Below are 24,603 nucleotides of genomic sequence, written 5' to 3'. Positions count from 1 at the left end.
ATTTACTCCTCATGATAGCCCCGTGAGGAGGTATTGTTAGTATTGTATCTCAGGATATCCAAGCTGAAGAGAGACTGACTGATCCTTAGAGAACACTAAGCACAGTTATAATTTAGACGAGAAATGATGCTGAATCTGCAGGGTAACAGTAATCTTTGTGCAGGACACTTCTAAAGGTGAAGGTGTACTTTGTGGACTTGGAAAAACAGAAAACTATATTTTTAAGAAATGTCATTTGTGGATGAATTGTACTTCATTAGAGGAATAGTCACATAATGATTTCGAAGATTAGAATACTTTCCCTTGGAGCCACAATAGGAAAGAAGAATTTTTTTTTTAAAGATTTATATATTTATGCATATAGGAGCTGGGGTGTAGACCAGAGGTTGCAGGGGGACAGATCTACTGAAACACACTGCTGAGGGGAGCAGCAGGTGAGACAGGAGAGGTCTGCTGTGCCATGTGGGTCAGCTCCCTGGCTGGGGATCAAACTCAGATAGGATAGCTTGATAGTGAAGTGACTTTACCCCTTGTGCCATCATGGAGAAGAAATTTTTGATCTTCTCACTTTCATTTATGACTGCAACTCTGAGTACAGCATGTTACCTAAGGCATCATCTAGATAGATAATATTGCATGTTGATTCAAGCATAGCTTATCATTTGTTGTGCTTTAGTCTCCTTGAGTAGATTTGGGGAACTGCCCTCTCCCACCTATAGTTACCTTATTAAGGCTTGAAAAACATCGTAGTGGTCTCATACAGATTTTATTGATATCTCTTTTATTGATATTGATAGAATTATTTTTGCAGTTGGCGGAGACAGAGGAGTCTTTCAGAAGGACTGAAAGTAGCGATGGATGGGAAATTCTGCAGAGTAAGAGAAATTAAGTAGTGGGGGAAAGGTTACTACATCTTAAGGACTATCTAGAGGAAACATCCTCAAATGGGTTTTTTTTTCTATTTTCTGAGATTTTGGTTAGCTGAGGATGACTTATTTTTCTGGCTGCTGTAATCTTAAATGTTAAGAATGTCTTTGCTGACTAGGAATTTGCCCAATGCATAAGGAAGAGTTGGGGAAAGATGTTCCTGTCAGAGAGACTGATGGGAAACCAAGACATAGACCAGAAAGATCATGGGGATTTAGAGGCACAAGAAAGTGGGATGTGTGTGAGGACCACCGGCCCACTCATCGTAGGAAAGTTGCAGTGGCAAGAGCAATATCACTGAAAATACTGAATCATCATCGTCATCAGTATTAAAAATGATTCTGATAGCACACATTTATGCAGCATTTACTATATGCCAGATACTGCTTTAAGTGCTTTATGCTTATTTTCTCATTTAACTTTCCCAATTGCCTTGTGAGGTAGGGCTATTATTGGGTTGTTGGAAAAGTCATGATGGATTTTTGATTGAAAAACATAGAAAAAATACATTATAGCTTTTCCAACAACACAATATTATTTGCTCTCACTTTACTGGAACACAGTTTAAGTACAACTGATATTTGGCTCTAAACAGTGTGGGTTTTGAGTCCATTGTTCTTTTTGCTATACCGCCTCTCAAATCTACGAATGAAATATAAACTCTGCCTTGTAGTTACTGGGTTTCGTGGTTCAAACATTAGAATAAAGACCTTCGCTGACATACTTAATTGGGTTTGTGTTTAATGTTAACAGGTGAAATGCACAGGGAAAAGGATGGAACTGATTTTGTTTTCTGTTGTTCCCCTAGTTTTAAATTATTAGTAGGGGTAGGTGGATGATTATATTTAGTAGTCTTACCTTTGGTTGAATGTCAAGAACATTTCATTCACTATTAAATCTAATTGAGATAAAACACTTGATTAAATAATTCACTTTGGGACTAATACTAAATAAAAAAGAACCCACATACTAGCTGTGTGATCTTGAGCAGGTAACTTAATCTCTTTAACCAGTCTTCTTCATCTGTGAAATGGAGTAATATGTACCTCATAGGGTCATTATCAAAATTAAATGGGTTAATATTTGTAATATGCCTGGCTCGGAGTACTTACATTAGTGCTAAATAAATAATAAAAAAAATCAAAACTTGACATTTTGTGCCTCCCTGCTTGTGAACATTAGCTAGCGTGTAACATATTCCCGCACCTTGGAAGTGATATTAAGAGAAAGTATACTTTAGGAGAGGAAGTTAAACCAACTTAATGGACAAATGGAAATAATAACAGAGAGGTCTGTCTAGCTTGGTTCCCAGGAAAGTCTTTCACTTTCGATTTCTTCCTTTATTTAATCACATATAGTCATACAACAGCAGAGTAAGTGTTCGCAAATACCACTCTGCTACTTAAGAATTTGCATTAGCTTTCTTTTCATGTGTTGCGTATTCAGATTCTTCAGCAAGAATTTCAGGTTCCATCGCTGAAAAACTCCCTCCTGTTGTCTCCTCATCTCTTGTTGGAGCTTATTATAGATTAAGTCTCACAAGCAAACCTGTTTGCCTTAATGGCTTGCTGGTTCTTGTCCAGTCTTCTCTCATCACCCTGTTCTCTCTGACATGTTAGCACATAGAAATGATAATAATCACTGAAATGAGATCTTATTACCCACTGAATCTGTGTTTTCTGTGGGTGTAGTTCCTAAAGTCCTGTATTGATAAAAAGTACTTTAAGAAACTTTAAATTTATGACCCAGGGTTAATAGGACCCATTTGTGTGTGTGTGTTTTGTGTGTGTGTTAAGTTTAGATTTGGTGTTTTTAATTTAATATTTTGGAGCTGGGTACAGTGTGCTTTATTGATGGTGGTCATGACTAGGTAAGGCTCCCTAAACTCTTCCTCTTCTTCAGGGGAATCTGTGACAGGACAGGAGATTCTTTGTGTTGGATGAGTGGGGGATGGACTTCCCAGAAGCTGAGTACCTCTCTTCCTCTTGTGCTCTCCTTGGTCCTAATGGTCAAGGGGCATCTTACTCCTTGGAGGCTGTGTGGACCAGAAGGTTCCCCTCCCTGTTGCTTTATTCGTTATCATACCAGGAAATGAGCTTGACAGTGTGGTCATTGATGTCAATACTGGCCCCAGCATCAAAGGTGGAGGAGTGAGTATCACTTAAAAATCACATGAGACAACCTGATCCTTGCTGTAGCCCAGGATGCCCCTGAGAGGGGGCCTTGTGACTCCTGCTTCACCACCACCTTGATGTCGTCATATTTGACAGTTTTCTCCAGGGGGGCATGTCACATCCACAATCTTCTCCAAGGTAGTGAAGACACCAGTGGGGCCACATGATGTTCAGCACCAGCATCACCCCATTTGATGTTGTTCAGCTCTCGTTCCTGAAAGATGGAGATGGGCTTTCCATTGATGACAAGCTGCCCATCCTCAGCCTTGGCTGTGCGTTGAACTTGCCATGGGTGGAATCATACTGGGCCATGTACACCAGATAGTTGAGACCAATGAAGGGGTCTTTGATGGTGATGACATCCGCTTTGCCAGAGTTAAAAGCATTCCTGGTGGTCAGGCACTCAATCTGGCCAAATCATTCACTCCTACCTTCACCATGGCATCTCAGGGATGCTGGCACTGCATGAGAAGAGATGATGTCTTTCGAATGGGGAGGAACTAAGAGCCTGCATATGGTGTTTTTATTGACATTCCCTGTTGCGAGCACAATTAATATATGTTGAATTTTATTACATATGTCTGTTGCTTGCAGTGCACTATTTGAAATCAGCTTAAGAAGGTATAGGTGTTGGGCCTCCCCTGGTGGTGTAGTGGTTGAGTGCTGGCCTGCGAGGCTGTCTGCAGCCTCTACAGCGCCAGTTTGATCCCTGGCCGCCGGGCAAGGGTCCCACATGGCGTGCAGACCTCTCCTGCCGTGCCCATGGTTCCCCTCAGCAGTGTATTTTGTCACTCTGCCTGTTCTGTTTCCCACTCTGGCTCTGCTTGTATAAAATAAATAAAATTAAAAAAAAAAAAAAAGAGAGGGAAAAAAAAAGCTCTTAATCTCGAAATAGGGGCACATTAAGAAGGTATAGGTGTTGGGCCTCCCCGGTGGCGCGGCAGTTGAGCGCTGGACAGCAAAGCTGCCCACAGCCTCTGCAGCGCGGGTTGGATCCCCAGCTGCTGGCCAAGGTCCCACATGGCGCGCAGACCTCCCTTGCCGCGCTCACTGCTCCCCTCAGCAGTGTATTTCATCAGTCTGCCTGTTCTGTTCTCTGCTCTGGCTTGGTGAATTCTCTCACCCTCCCGCGCTTCTGACTGTTCCCAGTGTTTGTATAAATAAATAGATAAATCTTTAAAAAAAAAAAAAGAAGGTATAGATGTTGACCTATACACATTGCTGGTGTGGCTGATCTTTCAGCTGAGGAGTTGTAAAAGTGTTGTTAACATTAGGTGACTGTGTTTTGAGCACCACCTCATCTAAGAGTTATTTCATTATATTTCAACTTGAAGAACAGTTAATAAAACCAAGAAAAGAAAGTAAAGGAATAATGTTTATATGTGTGCATTCAAGCATCAGATAGTCTTGGTTTTGTGGATGGTTTAATGTTTTCAGGATTGTGTATTGGTTTCCTTTTCTGTTGTAAAGATCGATTTATTTATTTATTTATTTATTTATTTATTTATTTATTTATGAACTAGGGTGTAGGCCAGAGGTGCGGGGTGGGGAGGGGTGAGAGGATTTACCAGAGAGAGTGAGGAGCGAAACAGGAGGATTTACTGAAATACACTGCTAAGGGGAGCAGTGGGTGAGACAGAAGAAGTGGATTAGCTTCCTGGCCAGGGATTCAACTCAGGCAGCAGCACCGGTGATAGCGTGATAGTGCTAAGACTGAACCCTGTGCCACCAGGGATATCCCCTATATTGGTTTTCCATTGCTGGGTGAGAAATAACCGCGGGCTTGGGGGCATAAAACAGCACACCTTTGTTATCTCACAATGTCTGTGAGTCTAGGAGCCTGGGCTCCAGTTAGCCGGCTCCTCTCTCTGTGAAGCTCTTGCCAACTGCAATGAAGTGTCAGTAGAACTGCATTGTCATTGGAGCTTGGGGTCCTCATCCAGGCTCATGGTTGTTGGTAGAATTCAGTTCTTGCCCGTTGTAGAGCTGAGGCTCTCGGCACTACTAGGCCTTGCATAGGCAAGTCACGCCATTGCTGTCTTTGTTAAGTCAGCAGGAGACTCTTCTCCAAACTACTAAGAACAACTCTTGCATAATGAAATGTATCCTGCAAGTGCCATCTCAACACCTTTGCTACAGAATGTGTACTAATTAAGACTGCCACAGGTTCCACTCTCAAGGAGGGAAGGAGCTATCAAGGGCAGGGGATTGATTATACAAGGATATGACTTGTTGAAGATCACCTTAGGATGTGTCTGCCACACATTTGGAAGACAGAAAAATGTAGTTTTGAGTATATTTTGGGAATATTGATTTCAATATTGATTTCAATCAGGTAGCTGATTACTGTGTTTGAGCCGGGCATTCTGGTTTAAAGTGATCTGTTTCACAAATGACGGCTCAGAAATATCTTGTAATTTAGACCTACCTGTTAATATTAATTGTTAATTTCTGGATTTTATAGATTCTTCATCTGAAAAATGGGGAGGAATATTCTACTTTATCTCTTTTATAGTATTAAATAAAAGAACAGATATAATTGTGTTTTGGAAACTATAAAACATACAGATGTAAAACATACAAATGTAAACCTGATATATAAACTATAAAACATACCGATGTAAAACATACAAATGTAAACATACAAATGTAAAACATACAAATGTAAACCTGATAAATAGAGTATGAATGACTAACTTTCCCTCATGAGTAACAAGTTGCTGTGGTTTAGTTCCTCAGGGGAAGCAGATGTGGAGAAGGGAGTAGTCATCACTCATCACTGGTAGGTCAGTGCTTAAATCCACATACAGAGTAGTTTGTGCATTTATTTATTCATATGTGCAAACATTTAAATATATTTATTGAGCTCCTGCTGTGTGCCTGAGCAGAAAGGATCAGGTTGGGAAGTTTTCTCACTTTTTTGACACTTTCTTTATAGGCCATTGCTCACTGAATTACACATTTGTGTGTGAAAGTCAGCTGTTTTGACAGATACTCGAGTGCATAACAGTTTTTAAAATCCCTGCTTTATGTTTTGTGCTTAAGTGCCTCGCCTGGAGGCTTGGAATGTCATTGCCAAACAGCTCTGCTCCAGGAGTGGGGAGGTAGTGTTGGCCAGGATGGGTTCTGCCCCTCTAAAGACCTGAAACAACTGAGTCATGTGACCTGTCCTCGAGGACTGACTTAGTACCTTCAGTCACTCGGTGTCATAGTGCAGGGGGAGCAGAGAGAGAGAACTGGCATTTCTTTTTTGTTTTCTGAGTTCTTAAGAGAAGTTGATAATGTGTTTATTTCATTTTAGTGATGTCTGGAAAGTTGGTATGAGCAATAAATACTGTAGTTTCGTACGGTGGACCCCCATTGTGAATTGGTTCTTTTTGGCTATCTTGCTTTCTACTCCTAAAAATGCAGCTGTCTTTGAACTCAAGAATTTTGTAAACAATTTTAAAAATCACAAATATCATTTTGAATTTGCTTACATCTGAAGCAATCACATCTGCAGTTTATGAACTATTACTAGCTTGTACCACAGCATATTTCATGTATTTCCACAGTTAACTAAAATATGTTTTACAAGTATTAAAGGTTATATTTCAGATGGGTAAAGACAAGCCTTGTGTTAAAAATCATTTGACAGTAAGAGTCTTATTCTCCTTGTATTGATTAGAAAACAAGCAAGGCAAGTGTGCTGCTGCTGACAGCTAGTAGAGCGTTCCTTTGGGCAGTAACCTCTGTCTAATACGTTGTCCAAAGCTCAGTGTTTAATGTGAGGGTGTGTTAGTTCATAACAGTACATGAAAGCTTTGAAATACAGCACCTGCATAGAGGAAATACTTGCAGGGCCAGGGAGGTGGTTCCACAGTCTTCCTTTCATTAGAGCTGTTTTCCTGTTTCAGTCAAAAGGAGACTCAACATTCAAATGACCTTTTCCAAAAAATGGTAATTTACAGCATATTTTGGAATTAATTTAGAAGTTACTGTACTCTTCCTAGTCTAACCCATGATCATTTTTCATCTGAGGTACTATGATAGTCCCATTTGCACTTTTGTCCCGCTCATGTCCAGTTTGTTACACTGTTGTAATCAGTGTTATCCTTTATTTTTTTTTTAATTTTTTAAAGATTTATTTATTTATGCATACAAGAACTGGTGTGTAGGCCAGAGGTGTATGTGTGGGGGTGATTCACCAGAGACAGAGTGGGGAGCAGAACAGGCAGATCCACTGAAATACACTGCTGAGGGGAGCAGTGGGCGAGTCAGGCGAGGTCTGCTATACCGTGTGGGTTGCTCCCGGGCCGGGGATTGAACTCATGCTGCAGTGGCTGCAGATTGCTTCACAGGTTGCATCTAAACCCCTTGCGCCACCAGGGAGGCCCATCAGTGTTATCCCTTAAAAATATAAATTAGGACATGCATTGGGCTTAGACTAAAATCAGACTTTCTCTGGTCCTGCCGGGGTGGTATCTGCCCACATCTTGTAATCTCATTTCATACACTTTTCCTTGCTTACTAAGCTCTAGCTACGTTGACCTTCCTCCAGTCTTTCAAGTAGTTCTAGCTTTGTGGTCTTTGCACATGGACTCCCCTCCCTCCAGCACCTGTATCCACACACTGCCTACTTATGTTGCTTATTTTCTCTCCCATTTTTTTTTTTTTTGGTATAAATGATACATAATTGCATAGACTTTTAAGTGTGTAACTGAGTAGTTACATAGGTATAGAAGCATGTAACCACATCCAGGTCGACATAATTATTTCTAGCACCTTAAAAGTCCCTGATTCAATCACCTAATTACTGGGATGACATCTTTTGCCATATCGTGTCTGTTTCTGAACGTCACATAAATGGAATCTATTGCAGCATGTTCCCTTTAGTGCCTCCTTTCTTTGACTCGGCGCTGCCTCTCACATATGCTTTACCTGATAGTCGTCTCATCTTCTAGGACTCAGTGGAAGGGTCCTGTCCTTAGAGAACCTTTCTCCGACTGCTACAATGAGGCTCTCTCACTGCCTCCTTGTCCTCTTACACAACAACCTTCTTATTTTTGCCACAGAATTATCATAGCTTGTGGTTATTTCTTGTTTTCTTAACTTACCACCCATCTCACATTAGATGGTTGACTTGGTGAACACAGGAAACGTTTGGTCTCATTTGGCATTCTCTACCCGTCTTCTTTGACCAGCATAATTTTCTAGTAAAATCATAGGCACTCAATCATAAATGTTTGTTGAATGAAGAATGAACTCTCTTGTACTAGAGTGAGGGGGGAAAGAAAAGGTTTGAAAATTTCTGAGAAAGTCGGGGAAAGTATTATCTAAGGTGATTCTGGATTTCGCGGAGACTTTAATGAAAATCTTTTCTCGTAGGCAAGAGCAACTGATTGCCAAAGAGGTAACAGTATAGAATTCTATACTGAAATGAAAATTATTAAGTGTACTAATATCATTCTTGCTAGTATATTCAGAAGTTCTTCCTTGATCAATGATTTACAAAGACTCAGGTGAAGGTATTGGCATGGCAGATTTACATGCTGAGAGTTTGGAGAGGCAATGCTATCACCTTGGGTAACTGAATCTGAATCTGAAGAGATATGGAGGGGATGGGAAGGTGAGTTGACTTGTGCAAAACGAAATGTTAAGATGGTGAATGAAGAGTCTGACATTTGGGTTCCAATGACTAGCCTCATATTAGCACGTTAGCTGTCCATGTAAGAAAGGCCTGAGGGATTTAGATGACTGTGCGTTTGTGTGAAATCTGCAGTGTGATTTTGTCACAGGAAATTAATAATAGGCTAAGTATCAGAGAAAGTGGTTGCTGAGGAAGGGTTCACCTTTCTACTGATGCTTCACTTGAAATTTCCTTGTGTAGGTATTAACAACAAATTGCAGCACAGGTTATCAAACAAAACTCCCAGGTTACCTGCTGTGTTAGGGAGAGACCGTATGGCCTGCAAAGCCCCAAGTATTTACTGTTGAGCTTTTTCCAGAAGAAACTTTTCACCCTCTGGTCTAGACCTAGGTGATGACAGGGACTGACGCATCTCTGTCAGCAAAAGGGACATGGGATGGTTGACTAGCTGAAGAGAAGATTTGGTTGTCATAGAACTATCCTCAAATATTTGAAGAACTATTGTTTGGAAGAAAAATTAGACCTTTGTGTAATTTGTTAGGCAGAAGAAGACAGGATAGAAAACATGGGGCAAGGAAAGATTTTGTTTAGAAAAGGTGTTTTAAGATTGGATTGGATTGCTTCTGGAAGTAATGAGCTTTTTTTTTTTTTAAACCAGAATCAAATGAGGCCAGATAATTATTTACCTGTCCTCATGGACGAGGCTCAGGCATGGGAGAATCAAGGCATCCTCTGAGTTCTCTTGTGATTCTGAGATTTTGCCTTAGACTGTTCAGGCTGTGGTGCTCAAGCATTTCTTCAGCTGCTATTTTAGCCAGGCCTGCAGATTATACAGCCAACCAAGCCATAGGAGGCTGTGAAGTGTGTTATGGATATCTACCTGGTTAGATATTCTGGTTTATTCTAGAACAACATTCCAGTGGAAAATAAAGATGTATTTAGCAAGCATCAGCAAATAAACTAAATGTAGTGTAACACCTTTCAAAGTTTATATTTTATTTTTTTCATGCATGTGAAAGGTTTGAATCATTCTGCTCTTCTCCTATTGATTCACAGGACAGTTTCAAGTTTCTTTGTTTATTCCATGTGAAATGTAACCTAGAAAAAGACTCAGGTGTGTAAGGCTAGAGGACAGAGTGTTCTTTAGGTTTATTGTTTGCTGTCTTTTGTAATCTCCTATTAAATTTTCTTGCTATACATGAGCTCATCAACTGTTATTCAATGTAAAAAATCCAGTTAGGCAAACTTGACATTCTTTTATTTTGTTGTATAGTCCAATCATTTCTCTGGTCTCCTGAAGTTGAGATTTAGATATAAAACCTCAGAATTTTAAAATAGAAGCTTTTAAAATAAAAATGGTATCAGTTAAGGACCTTTCAGAGATCTAAGTTCAAAGTGTGAAAACCTATGGTATGAAACTCACTTAGCAAACATTTGAATAAGATGTTAAGACTATTGTAATTTGCATATTGCATTACAAATACATTATGTATGTATTCATGTGGTATCTTAAATTATTTTCTTCTGAATTTGGACTTCTTACAACCTTTGCACTGGGAGTAGAGGATGGACTTGAAACGTGTGGTTTTCCAGTTTGTATGACCTGCTGCTATATCACGCGTTTCTGGGTGGGCTTTAGGAAAGTGGAAGAGACCAGGGCGCTCCCACCTTGTCATTCATTGGCAGCCATTAGGGCTTTTTATCAGTCCCAGGTCTGAAGACTTAAATTCAGGCAATTCCTGTCTCCTTCATTCTGCAAAAGTTCACATGTAGCGGCATCTATTGTACGGAAAACCTTTGTAAACTCGAGTAAAAGTTGATTTTAGTAAGAACAGTGATCCTCATTTAAGTAAACCTCGGCAGTGAGCGTCTGGATGCAGCTGCATAGCTCTAACTCCAGCCTGCAGAGGTGATTTTCTGTCACCATTTTCTAACTACACCCCAAGATTTAAGTAAGTCATCCCTTTTCAGTCAGAATTGGTTGGAGAATTGGAGTATGTTGAATCAGCATTTGCCTTATTAGTTGACTCTCTTTGCTACCAGTACGTTCAGTTTGGTTTTTTGTTCATCACATCTTTAAGTCTTGAAACACTTTAAGTATTGAGAAGATAGGTTCTGGTGAATTCTTTCACCCTCCCGCGCTTCTGACTGTACCCAGTGCTTGTATAAATAAATAAATAAAAATAAATATTAAAAAAAAAAGTATTGATGATACTGCATATTCATAAAACATTCAGGAAGAAAATCTAATTTTTAATCATGATTTAAAAAACTATAATAGATATCCAAATACTTATTTTTATACACAAAACAGTCAAAACTTTTAAAATATTTGACTAGCATAATGTCGCTTAAATGTCACTTGGATGAATTAGGTAACCATCCCAATCCTTGAGAAGGGAGTTGTCCCTTATCAGTTTTGCATCTCTCCTTCCCCATACGTAGTGGAGTGCTTTCTACGTGACAGGTACGCCAGTGGGTGTGTGTCTGATGAATAACTTTTGATGTGATTCTTAACGTTGTACATATTTATATACTGATCTTTGTTAAAATTTTCTTTAAATTTTTTCTAAATAGCTCAGTCATTGGAGAATGAACTTGACTATATTACATAATACTTTTTTTTTTATGCAATCCATTTTGCTGTAAAGGGATCTGTCATTATCTTGACTCTCAAAACACATTTACTAATAATATTTAATGCTTGTTGTAAAGGAAAATTTCTTCCTTCTGTGTTTCTTCTCTGTGAGTCTCCTGTATTACACAAAACACTTCACTTGGTCACCAAATATGGAGATATTTTTCCCCTTAAAAGGCAATTCTCTGGGACACCAGCTGGGCATCCTGCATTTATCTTCCTGAAGATAGTGGCAGACCCCAGGCTTGATCCTGCAGGACTGCTCCCTGCTGCACATGCACTTAAGGTGCAGGTCACAAGCTGAAGTTCTCACCTTGGGTTCCATTAATCTGCTGGAGCATCTCACAGGACTCGAACAGTAACATTGACCAGGTTATTAAAGGATATGATAAAGGACACAGGTGAACAGCCAGCTGAAGAGGCACATGGAGGTCTGGTAGGGTCCCAAGGCAGGAAAATCTGTTTCTGTGGAGTAAGGGTTTTAGGAGTCCTGTGTCAGGGATGGCAACAAAACATATTAGAACAAGAGAATGCATTTACCACTTAGCAAGTTACAAGAAGGAGCTCTGTGCCAGGAACTGGGGCAGAGACACTATTTCCTGTTATATCACCCTTACTTAGCACTTACTGGTGTTGGCCTAAGCACTTCATGTATACTATGAACTTAGCTAATTCTTACAGCAGTCCTTTGAGGTAAAGGTTATCACCTCATGTTATAGTTGAAACAAAGGCCTTGAGGATAAGTAATTCACCCAAGGTGACGCAGTTAGTAAGTACATTAGTGATGGTCTCAGGGGCTCTAACAACTAGATTCCTATTAGCTGAAGGAGGTTGAGAAAATCAGGATGGTCAGTGTTTGAATGCACACAGTGTGTTCGTTACTGATGTTTCATTGTAAAGTAGAACTTTCATGCAATATAAATTTTTCTATTGAAGTATTATAATATTATAAAAGTTGATTTAAAAAATCTGGCTACGTTTGTCTTTGCCCATTTATATTGCTCTTTCAGTTATTCAGTTGGCATCATATAAACACACATTCTCCAAGTTATTCTGTGCTACCTTCATTTGAGAAATATTGTTGTACTTGCTAGTATGCAAGGATTAACTATGAATGTTTCATTTCTTAACAGTACAGCGCAGTGGATACCAACCCACTCTCCCTGTATGTCATGCATCCATTTTGGAACACTATAGTCAAGGTAAGGTGATTTAATAGGCATGAACTTAAGTTTTAGTAAGTTTTAAATATTTAAACTACTTTGTGGAGTGTTGCAGATGTATCAGTTCGATAGTGTATCTAGAGGAGCTACCCCTCCCACCTTCCTTCCCTTGGTCACTTATCTTTTTGTCTCATTGTTGAAATCTAAGTTTATACTCTGGAATTTATCATTTTTGTAAAATGCCTTTAAAATTTTTCTAAAATAAAAGATAACACTATGATTATAAAAGTATGTTGATTGTAGAATTATTTAAAATATAGAAAACAGAAAGGAAAATAAATCTGTATTTTTATCAGCTAGATTGTGGTTTACATTTTAATGTATATAACACTGTATAAGATTTTTCAAATTTATATTTTTTATTATGATTTAAGCTTGCATGTTGTGGTATGTAATGGACAGAGAAATTATTATTTTCTAATTATTTTCTAATAAAATTAATTATTTTCTAATTATTTTGGAAAAAAATAGGTATTTCCTACATGGCTGGCTCCAAATCTGATAACCTTTTCTGGCTTTCTGCTGGTTGTATTCAATTTCGTACTTATGGCATACTTTGATCCTGACTTTTATGCTTCAGGTAGGATTTTTACTTTAATATAAAATTTTAAATGTCTAGAGAAAAATGAGATAAGATTATTTTTGGTTCTTTTAAGATGCTTGTGTTTGTGAAAGGTTTCAAATATTTTAAGGGCATATAAAATGTTGAATTGGATATGAAATCTAAATTGTTTTCACAATTTGTTGTTATGAGGAGTTTTGAAAGATCGAGGTGGATAAGTATTTTTTACATTCTAAGTTAGAGAATATATTTTCCAATAAGAATACTTATAAATGATGTAGTCAGGAGTTTTAGTATTATAATTCACCTATGTTGTGCAGTCAGCAGACTTTTATGGACTGACTTGGAGAAAGGAACAATCGTTGACGACATTGTTTTTGTAGGAAAATTTGGAGTTGCAAACCCTTATGATTTTTGATATTTATAGAAATTCTGACTGTTGAAACTATGCATGTGCCTAACTTTATTAACTGAAATTTGTAGCCATAGCTTCTTTACATGTAAAAAAAAATTGAAGATTATAAGGTTCCACATGAATGAGTAAGATTAAACTTTATTAAGCATGATTTTGATAGTAAGTGTATTTAATTTGTACTTTAATCTCAGGACATCCTCAAAAGTTTATCTTTATAACTAGAAATGTTACTTTCTCTGACTAAGATTATTTATGTAGAGAACTAAAAATATGTAAATATTAAGAGAACTAAAGAGAACTAAAAATATATAAATATCACATATATATCTAATACAACTGGAAGAACCAGATGTACCATCTATTTCGAGCATATTTGGGAAATGGAATACTATATACTCCAGAGCCAGCACCAGAACCCAGACCTGATTGTTAGTTGTTCTATTTTAAGGGGGACAAGTGAGGTCCCGGTATTTCAGAATGATTCTGATGCTAAAATCATCCAGATGCTAAAATCATCCTGATGAGGCAATCAGAAGGTTTTTTGTTTAGCTGATTAGTGATATAATGTAAGGCTATAACTTGAAGGCTCAGTGCATGTTTGCAGTGTAATCATAAACAGCATGGATCAGGTTAAGCATTTGTTAAAGTCCCAAAATGTTATTTTTTTTCATTCTAGGCACATAAATAAATTTCAAGTAGAGATATGCAACCTTGTGTTATGACTAAAGCTCAAGATAAGTGCCTATTTGTTATGAGAGGTTAGAGTGATACTTCTTTGGTTTTTGTCAATTTGCTGATATATTTTAATATTGATCTAGTTCTGCCTTCAAAATATATTGTAAGGTACTTTCACTTCTATTTAACAAGTAGGGACATTTCTCATTAGCAGTATGTTCTGTGGTAAGAATGACGAACTTAAACTGTATTAAAATCTGAGGTGCTTTCCTTTGCAGCACCAGGTCACAAGCACGTCCCTGACTGGGTTTGGATTGTGGTGGGCATCCTCAACTTCATAGCCTACACACTCGGTAAGAAATTAGCAGTTATCATTTTGGTCAAAGCCTGGTGAGTCTCAGCAAGGATTGCCATCTACTAAATTAGCATTTTCTCCTAAACTTAATTTAACTACAGATTGTTAATATCCTGTTGAGTTTAATGTACATGTTTTTGAGTTTCTCTGAAAAATATTGTCATTCATTGGTTGGGATTCAAAAAAGATAGGAGTTGAAAAGCTACCACTGGGGCCCAAATCTGGCCTGTTACCTAGTTTGGGTTAGTAAAATTTTATTGGAATACAGCTGTGCTCATTCCTTTACACGTGATCTGTGGCTGCTTTCCTGCAACAAAGTCAGGTCAGTAATTGCATCGGAGACTTACATGGCACAAATACCTGAACTTTACCAACTGCCTCTTTATAAAAAGTATTTGCCACCCCCTGGAATGAGACATCATTTTTGCCTTGTTTGAGAATATTGACATATCAAACAATCGCAAATACTGAGAGAGAGTTTATAATAGAGTGCAGTGGGAGAACAAATAAGGAATTGAGTAATTCTGATTTGTGAGGCAGTGAACTTCAGGGCATCTGTGCTAGGCTGAGCTGTGTGTTCTGCCAGCAGTGTTTTTGGGGGGATTACTTACATGCTTTGTTCTGCATTCTCCTTTTCTCCTGTCCTTTTATCTTTCTCCATAACACTTAAACCACATGACCCCTTATGTATTACTTAATTTACTTATTGTCTGTCTGCTCTCAAATCTAAGTTCTTAGGCAGCGAGTAATCTGTTTTGTTCACTTGTGTAGCATCTCGAATAGTGCATAACATGAGAGGTAGGTAGTGCGCAGTTTTTAAGTGAAGGTGAAATAATAGACCCTGACTGAAAGGTGCATGGATCTCTTCAGATGAAAATGACTTACATTCATAAAACCAGTATAATCCAGCACATGAGTAAATGCTGACATGGCAGATGTGTAGAACTGCAGGAGTTTGGGGAAGAAAGAGAGTAAAGTTTAGAAGAATTAGGGAGAAGCTTAGTATAAAGTTACATATTTAGGTAAAGCCTTTTGTGCCGTTGTTATGAAAAATAAGCAGGTTTTAAAATCCTGTTACAGGATTTGGTTGCCAAGAACTGTGGGAGGAATAGAGAAAAGGTGAGGGTGGTCCTCGAACACTGACTTTAAGCAGCAAGGCCGAAGAACCTTCTACTAATGTGACTATTCTTACATTTTGCTGCACAAATGTTAATGTGCTTGATTATAGGGTGCCACTCTAGGCCCTTCTGGAGTGCTGAGAATATTTAGAATATGCCTTGAGTTCCCTTTCTTAAAATTCTTTTTCTGAAAACTTACTGAGACCCGAGACTTGTACAGCTAGAATGGGTTCAGTGAGAACATGTACAAAAATTAATAAGTAATTCATGAATTCAGTATCTGTAATAACTGTTGTCCTGAAAGTAGTCAATTAAGCTAGCTATAGTGAGAGAAAGACTTTTAGGAAATACTTTAGTTACTTAAAGGAAGAAAAGTTTTCAAGCTATATAGCAGACTCTGAAGTATTTGGGCAGGAGTTTGGATTCTTCGTTTTGTAATAGTCTATTTTTAATATATTAATATATATTAGTATATTTAATATACTAATATGTTTTAATAATACTTATATTTTTAAAGGCCCTTTTGGCCGCATACTGAGCTTGGCGATAGTACTATAGTGAGCAGGTAAACACAGTAATTATAAGGGGCTTTTAATTCCCATATCTGAATCTTTATAGTTAACCTAATTTTGATACACCTAGTTAACAAGACTTATGTGTGGAGAAGTTTTTATAATTCAAACTCTGCTTTTTAACTTGGTTTTACTATCTCCCTCCCTCCCTGGCTTCTCTGTTTCTGCCTCTAAATGAAGGTGCTGCACTGGACTTTACCCTTAGCTTTTTCCTTTTCCCCATTACCTTGATTTTCTTGATTCTTAACACTATTGAGATGATTTCCGTGTTTTTACCTAGCCTTTACTTATCTTCTGAGTTGCCGGTAAGTACCCTTAGTTTATTTGATATTACCATGTGAATATCCTGTCAACACTTCCATTTTAGCTTCTGAAATTATGCTCAGCATATTTTCTGTTTTGCTTCTTCTGACTTTTCCTTTTTCTGTTAGCACCACTACTGTCTTGGTTATGCAGTCTGGAGACTTCAGAGATGACCTTTTTTTTTTTTTTTAATGTTATTCCCCCCCCCCAAGATTTATTTATTGTTATACAAGAGCTGGGGTACAGGCCAGAGGCATGGAAGGGTGAGAGGATTCACCAGAGACAGAGTGGGGAACAGAACAGGCAGATGACTGAAATACACTGCTGAGGGGAGCAGCGGGCGCGACAGGAGCGGTCTGCTGCACCATTTGGGAATCTCCCTGGTGGGCCGGGAATCGAAGCCGCGCTGCAGAGGCTATGGACAGCTTCACAGCTCTGTGCTTAACCCGCTGCGCCTCCGTGGAGGCCCCAGAGATGACTTTCTTGTCCCTTGGCTTCACGTCTCATCCTTTGCTGCATTACCATTTTTATTTACTTACTCTCTCATTTGCCTCCACCTTTTCACTCCTGCTGCATTTCCGGCTCAGTCTGACTTCCTCTAATCAGTGTTGCTCCCTACCCCATCGTCCAGGTGGATCTTCCCGAAGCACTGCCTTGCTTGCACTCCTGTCGTGCCCCACTTAGATACTTTTGGGAGCTGCTCACACCCCCTAAAACTTTTATTAAACTGATTCAAACCTCCCTGTCAGTCTCTTTGTATTGCCCTTGTTAAGCACTAGATTCTAGCAGTTTCATGACTATGGGCCTTCTCTGGACACGGGTGTGCTTTCCCATCTCAGGGTTTCTGCCGATAGTGCTCCCTCCTTGAAATGGCATACCTTTCTCTCTCACCCACTGGACTCCAGTCATGCATTACGACCCTACTTAGATTTCATCTTGTCTGGAAGGCCATGCTAGACTCTTACTCTGAAGAAGATCTGCCCCCTTTCTGTACTCTTCTGTGGTGTCTGAGACATTATAGCCGTCATTATCACCTTTTGTCTTCTTTCTTGTAATCTTCACTACAAGAAGAATTATGCAGTGCACTGTTTGAATAACTTTTCGTTCTATTTGAATAACTTTTAATTATATTTATGGAATACCTACTATGTGCAAAGCCTTGTCTGAAAACGTCTAAAACTATAGAGGTGGTAGATCTGTAAAGAAGTGACTATAGCATGAAACAAGATGAAATAGTTGCTATGGTGGCAGTACAGAGTGTTTTTGGATCCCAGACCAAGGAGTGGTTAAATGAACAACTACTGAATATTTTTGTTAATTCACATTCCTGTAACATGAGCTGTTTTCTCCAGTTTATGAAAGGAGACTTTCTCCATACTAGTGCAGATGTTGACCTTTCCTGTGGTGATGTGTTTTTCTTGCAGATGGTGTGGATGGAAAGCAAGCCCGCAGAACGAATTCCAGCACCCCCTTAGGGGAGCTTTTTGACCATGGCCTGGATAGCTGGTCATGTGTGTACTTTGTTGTAACTGTGTATTCCATCTTTGGACGAGGACCGTCTGGTGTCAGTGTTTTTGTTCTTTATATCCTGCTGTGGGTAGTTTTGTTTTCTTTCATCCTATCCCACTGGGAAAAGTATAACACAGGAATTCTTTTCCTGCCATGGGGATATGATATTAGCCAGGTGGTAAGTATATGTTTTGCCTCAAATTTTCAACATTGTCATGAATTTGGGGAGAGTTTTTGTCTGTCTTTATCGCCTTTAATGCTTTTTTGGTTAAAACTGATGTGTGCTTTTAAAATAATTTCTTTTTCATTTTTTTTTTTACTCATTTATGAAAAAATGTCAAGCACATATAAAAGTAGAGAGAATAGAGTAATGAACCCTTTATGTCCCTATTACTTAGCTTCGGCAATTACCGACGCATGACTTATCTACTTATCGTGTGTGCCTTTGTCACCCACAGCCTCCCCCAATCATTTTAAAGGAAATTCCTGGCATTGTGTGATAAGCATTTTACTGTATAGCTCTACATGGTAAGAGCTCCTTTTAAAAAACACAATCACTATGCCACTATTACACCAATAAAGAAGTTTCTTAATGTTAATAAATGTTCAGTCATTTGAACTATTGATTTTTGTAAGGAAAGGTGTGCACCTATCATTAAATTTTTGGCTTTATTTGTTCTTCATTGGCAATGTTTCAGTGAGTAGAGATTTGCTTTCTTACTTAGACTTGCTATTAACTTTCTCTGCTTTTAAATCCCAACTTTTTATGTTGTCTTTTCCCCCATTTGTATCTAAGGCCCCAATAAAAATCAGAAATGGGAATGTGGTTGATGAAAGTGATTGGGTAGGCAAATTGGATCATCTTAAGACTTTATCAACTTATAAAGTACCTTAAAGTGTTCCAAATGAGGACCAGTTGCTTGCATTGTCTAGAAGTTAGCTGTTTTATGGCATTGTTGGCTGGAAAAAAATATTTTTAAAGGCAGGAAGTCTTGCCTTCATATTAAATTTAAGCATATTGCAAAACTGCTTTTACTAAAACTGTTTAACTAGACTTACACTGCATTATTGACCTTCTGATCTTTCCAACTATTAATGTCTCTGTATGCATTGTCTGCATTTGCCTTCCAGACTATTTCTTTTGTCTACATAGTGACTGCGATTGTGGGAGTTGAGGCCTGGTATGAACCTTTCCTGTTTAATTTCTTATATAGAGACCTATTCACTACAATGATTATTGGTAAGAAGCACCATGTTGAAGACTGTTTTAACAACATTTTTTTATCAAAGCCAGTATTTGATTATGACAAGCAACAGCACCCTTACCCCTTTCCTTGATGCCCATCAGGATTTCAAACAAGCCATTAAGGGACCATAAGATTCCTTTGTTTTGCTCTCATTGTTCAGTACCAAGCTATTTTGAATGACAGGGAGATATCAAAATAGATCATATAAAACTGGTAAATGATTCAGATTAGTCCAGCTTGAATCACAGGGTCCACATTTAGGGGGACACTGGATGTAGTAAATTTAATACTTGTCTCAGAGTTGAAGATTGTTAGTTTGTAGGCAATAGAATTGATGAAATGTAGAGATTACTTTATAAATACATCTACCCTGAACATTGTGCCTCTCATCCTCTCAGACCCTTGTAAGCCACTGAGTGCTTGGTAATTTGTTTTTTTTTTTTTTCAAATATTTATTTATTTATTCATACAAGCACTGGGTACAGTCAGAAGCATGGGAGGGTGAGAGAATTCACCAGAGCCAGAGCGGGGAACATAACAGGCAGACTGATGAAATACACTGCTGAGGGGAGCAGTGGGCGCAGCAGGAGAGGTCTGTCTCACCATGTGGGACCCTCGCAGGTGGCCGGGGATCGATCTGGTGCTACAGAGGCTGCAGGCAGCTTCACAGCCCAGCGCTCAACCGCTGCGCCACCAGGGGGGGCCCAGCTTGGTAATTTTTCATCATGGTAATGTTTCCCTTTTAATTGTATCCAAAGGGCATATCTGCAGGACGATTGACTGAGTAGGGGAGAGAGAGTGCTATAGGAAGAGGCAAAGAAGAGGCACCTGGTGCTGCCCAGTGTCATAAGCATCTTTGTAGAAGGAAAACAGCATACTTTTCGGCTACTGCTCTGTTCCTTTGGCTAACTCTGTCTCTTCTTATTGGTGCACTTAGATTATGGATTGGGAATTAGGTAAGGCCTGGATGCTCTTGAGAAGATGGTACATTTGGCACTGACTTTCAGAAAAGGAGTATTGTGGGCCTTTTTCTGTGGCTTTAAACCATACACACTCTAGGAACCCCTCTGCCTACCTTTGATTATTTTCTAGTGTTTTCATGTAGTTATTTTTAATATTTTTACATGGTTTTTAATGTTTTGTGAGAGTACTCACCCTACTTCTTTATGCCACTATTATCAGACATCCTTCTCCCTTTGGACTATATTAAGCAAATCCCAGACATATTTCATTTCATATGTAAATACTTCACTATATCTCTATATGATATGGATTCCTGTTTTGAAAATGTATTTATAATACTATTACCACACCAAATAAGGTAACAGTGATTCTTTAATAACCTCAAGTATCTAGTGTTTAGATTTCCATAGTAGTCTCAAATGTTCTTTTATAATCAGTCTGTTATAGGAGTCACCAAGTAGAGCAGATACCTTGTACTTGGTTGATAGGTTTTTTTTAGTCTTTTTCAATCTTTGTAAGTTTACCCTCTTTTGCTTTGCAATTTATTTGTTGAAGAAAGTGAGTCCTTTGACCAACAGAACTCTTGAATTCTACTTTGTGCTGATTGAGTTCTCGTCATATCACTTAACATGTTCCTATTCCTCTTATTTTTTCTGTGAACTAACAATGGAGGAATAGATTTAGATACAAGTTTGAGAGATACACAGATACACAATGTGTAGCACATTGCATCCTTAGGAGTCACACATTATCTAGTTGTCTCTGGTGATGTTAATGCTGATCAGAGGGTTTAGTATTGCATGTCTGTTCCATCAAGTACAAAGTTCTGCATTAGCTCGTCCCCTAATGGTATTAATTGACATTGATGAACATTGCTTAGGAATCTATTTGGTGAATAGCTAGGTTAATAAAGTTTTTCGATAAAATACCTCATAAATTTATACTAATAATTTGAAACCAAATTCAGTAATACAGAATTTTTATTCAACTTCATTGATCATACATTTGCATGTCCTTTGCAAATCTTTGTTTTCACTGATACAACATAGTTATTTGTTTTATTCCATAAAACAACAGTTGCAGGATACAGTACCACAATTAATAATAGGATTGTTGAAAATAGTTTTAAGATTTTTTTCAGTTCCCATTTGTCTTTGTGGTTTATTCCACTGGAGAAACCGAGTCAGATTTTGATATTTTAAAGTTCTGACTGTGGTTTTCCTATCAACCGTGGATATGTACATTTAAGCTTGTTTCATTTTACTTTTGATTTTTAGGGATTATTTTTTCTTTTAAAGTTTATATTTCCTTTCTAAGTATGTAAAATATCTACATGGTTACAAAGTCAAATCTATGTATGAAACAAGGTGTTTTGAAAGAAATCTAGCTGCTATCACTTCCCTAATCTTTTTCCTCCTAATCATTCTTAGATTTTAAAATCTTTGGTTTATCTTTTTATTGTTTCTTTTTTTTTTTTTTTTTAATTTTTTTTTTTTTTTTTTTAATAGAGGCATGTTTATTTATTTATTTGTTTGTTCTGTTACACATGCACTGGGTACAGTCAGAAGCACGGGAGGGTGAGAGAATTCACCAGAGCCAGAGCGGGGAGCAGAGCAGGCAGAAGGACCGAAGGACACTGCTGAGGGGAGCAGCGGGCGGCAGGGGAGGTCTGCGCGCCATGTGGGACCCTCCTCCGGTGGCCGGGAGCAGCCGGGGATCGAACTGGCGCCGCAGAGGCCGCGGGCAGCTTCGCAACCCAGCGCTCAACCGCTGCGCCACCGGGGAGGCCCTTTTTATTGTTTCTTAATATAAGTAAATGTGTGTGTGTGTATGTGTGTGTGTGTGTGTGTGTTATTTTATCAAATGGTGGTATACTGTATATACTTTGCAACAGCCCCTTCGCCCCCTCTGATAATATATCCTAGAGATCACTGCACAGTGATAGAGAAGGATCTTCCTCATTCCTTTGTAGAGCTGCTTGGTGCTTCATTGTGTGGATGTACCACAGTTTATTCAGCCAGCCTCCTACTGGTAGACTTTGGAGTTATTTCCAGTCTTTTGCTATTATAAAAATTGCTGCAGTGATAATACATATATATGTCTTTTCATTTTTTTGCCCAGGGCATTTTGGATAAGATCCCTAGAAGTAGAATTGCTGGTAAAGGACAAATTACACAATTTCATTAGACATCCCCATGTTCCCTTTCATCTAGATTATTTGGTTTTTGAATTTCTATCACCCATGTGTGAAAGTGCTCATTTATTTAAAATTTTACCAGCATGGTATATTGTCAAACTTTCAGATTTTTTTCAGTATGATAGGTAAAAAATGATGTATCTGTATAGTTTTAATTTGCATTTCTCTTATTACAAATGAGCTTTTATAGTATTTAAGAGTCATTTGTATTTTTTCTGCATACTTTTTAAATCTCCAGTCAGTTTTTGCTGTAAGATGCTTACCATTTCCTTTATTTTTAGAAGCTTTTCATATATTAGGTGTATTAATCCTATGTTTTGATGTAAATCAAAATTTCCTCCTTTTTATCTCTTTTTACTTTTTGTAAAAAAGTACTTTTTGACTTGATGGTTCTAATTGAAGTTTCTATTTAATAAGTAAGCCTGGAAATGTGAGCCAGGCATTCTATATACTTGCTATATTTAAGATAAAACTATTACCCAATATTTTAAACTGAGAATACTCCTGGTACAGCAATTCTTTTGCAAGTTTCTCTTAATCTGTTGCCAACATCCTAGACCTACAGGTGATTCTGGGCTAATTCATTTGGCCCTGGTTCCTCTCCAATATTCCCCAATGTTCCCAGCTGCTAAAATTACTGAGAACACAAGCTTATCTTCTCCTTCCTTTTCCTCTAATATCTTCTAACTTGGGGAACTTTGTTCCCATTGGACTTGGAGGTAGCAGAGTAATACATCTTTTGAGGTGAGATTTCTATTGGTGGATTCCAGTCTTTTTATCTGTGGCAGAATGTCTTAGAAATTGTTTTGAATTTCTAAATTTGATCCCTAGAATCATAACTGCATTAACACCTCCCATCACCCCAAATGTAGTCAAATGTAGTCTTTGGTATCTGGAGTGGACAAATTAGGGCTAATATGTTGAATGTTAATGAACTATCCAAATGAAGTTCATAAAGTTCGTATGGGTGTTATATTGGCATTTAGATCAGGAATTTACATCTCTGTAGACCATAAAATCAAAGAATTTAACGATGCAAGGGACACTAGAAAATCAGTTCACCCATCCTCATTGTACAACTGTGAAATGAGGCTCAGAGAGATTGTCTGATTTGTCCAAGAGTACATAACCCAATGTTGGAGTCATCTGGAGGAAGTTTGTAGTGAAAACTGTAAAGAAGATTCTCTGAGGGAGCAGAGAAGCAGAGTTGAATGCCTGGTCAGGAATATGCAGTGTAGAGTGTAGAAGCTTTAAGGACACAAAATGTAATGGCTGGATGGCTAGCAGGGACATCAGAAAAATGGAATCACAAAAGCAGAAGGAGGAAAGAATTTGCTTTTAGTGGTAGTCAGTGGAGTTATCTTACTTAGAAATCAGGGCTGATGGAAGGATATTTAATTTGATGACTAAAAAAGGCTGGTAAATTTAAAGAATACGATTTCTGCATACTGGGGGCAGAATGAATAGAAGAGTGATGAATGAGGGGGCAGTAGAAAAGTTTGGGAGTGATAGGAGAGTAAGACAGTAGATAGTGAGGGCAGCAGAGGTTATAATAACGTTTCTTGGAATGACTGACCATCCTTGTTTTTAGGTTATAGGGGAAAGAACTAGTGTATGGGTGGGTGGGTAGAAGTTGAAATGCTGGAGCAGTAAAAGCAAGTATAAACAGGATCCATTAATTGTCCCTATTCCAATAACTTACATTTACTATGTTGTTTATTATATACCAGGTACTGTTCCTGGGGACTTATGTGTAAAAAATTAATTTAATTCTCAAAACCTTGGGCTTAATACTACTTTTATCTCTATTTTATAACAAAGGAAACTGAGGCACCAACAGGTTAACTCCTCTGAAGTCATATAACCAGTTGGTGGCACAACTGAGATTCAAGCCCAGTCTGGCCCTTTGAGTCTCTGCTCTGAATCACAAACTCTTGTGGTTGTAAATGTTGTTCAGAAATGTACTGAATTTCATTATTGAAGTAAATCTGAACCTGAAAGTTCTTAGGTCTAAAAATATTACATATTTTGTGTGTATTCAGTTATTGTAAAAATCATTTAAATAATAATTCATAATAATTTAAATTTTCTTTCTT

The 24,603-nt window shown here is 38.2% G+C and overlaps 1 protein-coding gene across 2 annotated transcripts in view; it reads left to right on the top strand.

Annotated features, from left to right (window-relative positions):
• The window catches only part of SELENOI (selenoprotein I), a 43,855-nt gene that overhangs the window by 6,000 nt on the left and 13,252 nt on the right, over positions 1–24,603 (top strand). For both annotated transcript variants that reach the window (XM_037528368.2, XM_054701258.1), the window contains exons 2-6: positions 12,502–12,570; positions 13,063–13,171; positions 14,522–14,596; positions 18,016–18,278; positions 19,232–19,340. In XM_037528368.2, coding sequence (XP_037384265.1) covers positions 12,502–12,570; positions 13,063–13,171; positions 14,522–14,596; positions 18,016–18,278; positions 19,232–19,340 — 625 coding nt within the window. The remainder of the gene's footprint in view (positions 1–12,501; positions 12,571–13,062; positions 13,172–14,521; positions 14,597–18,015; positions 18,279–19,231; positions 19,341–24,603) is intronic.

Source organism: Talpa occidentalis, unplaced genomic scaffold, assembly GCF_014898055.3.
Source record: "Talpa occidentalis isolate TD23 unplaced genomic scaffold, MPIMG_talOcc4v2.1 talOcc4.5, whole genome shotgun sequence".
Lineage (NCBI taxonomy): Eukaryota > Metazoa > Chordata > Mammalia > Eulipotyphla > Talpidae > Talpa > Talpa occidentalis.
This window is presented reverse-complemented; position numbering and strand designations above follow the sequence as displayed.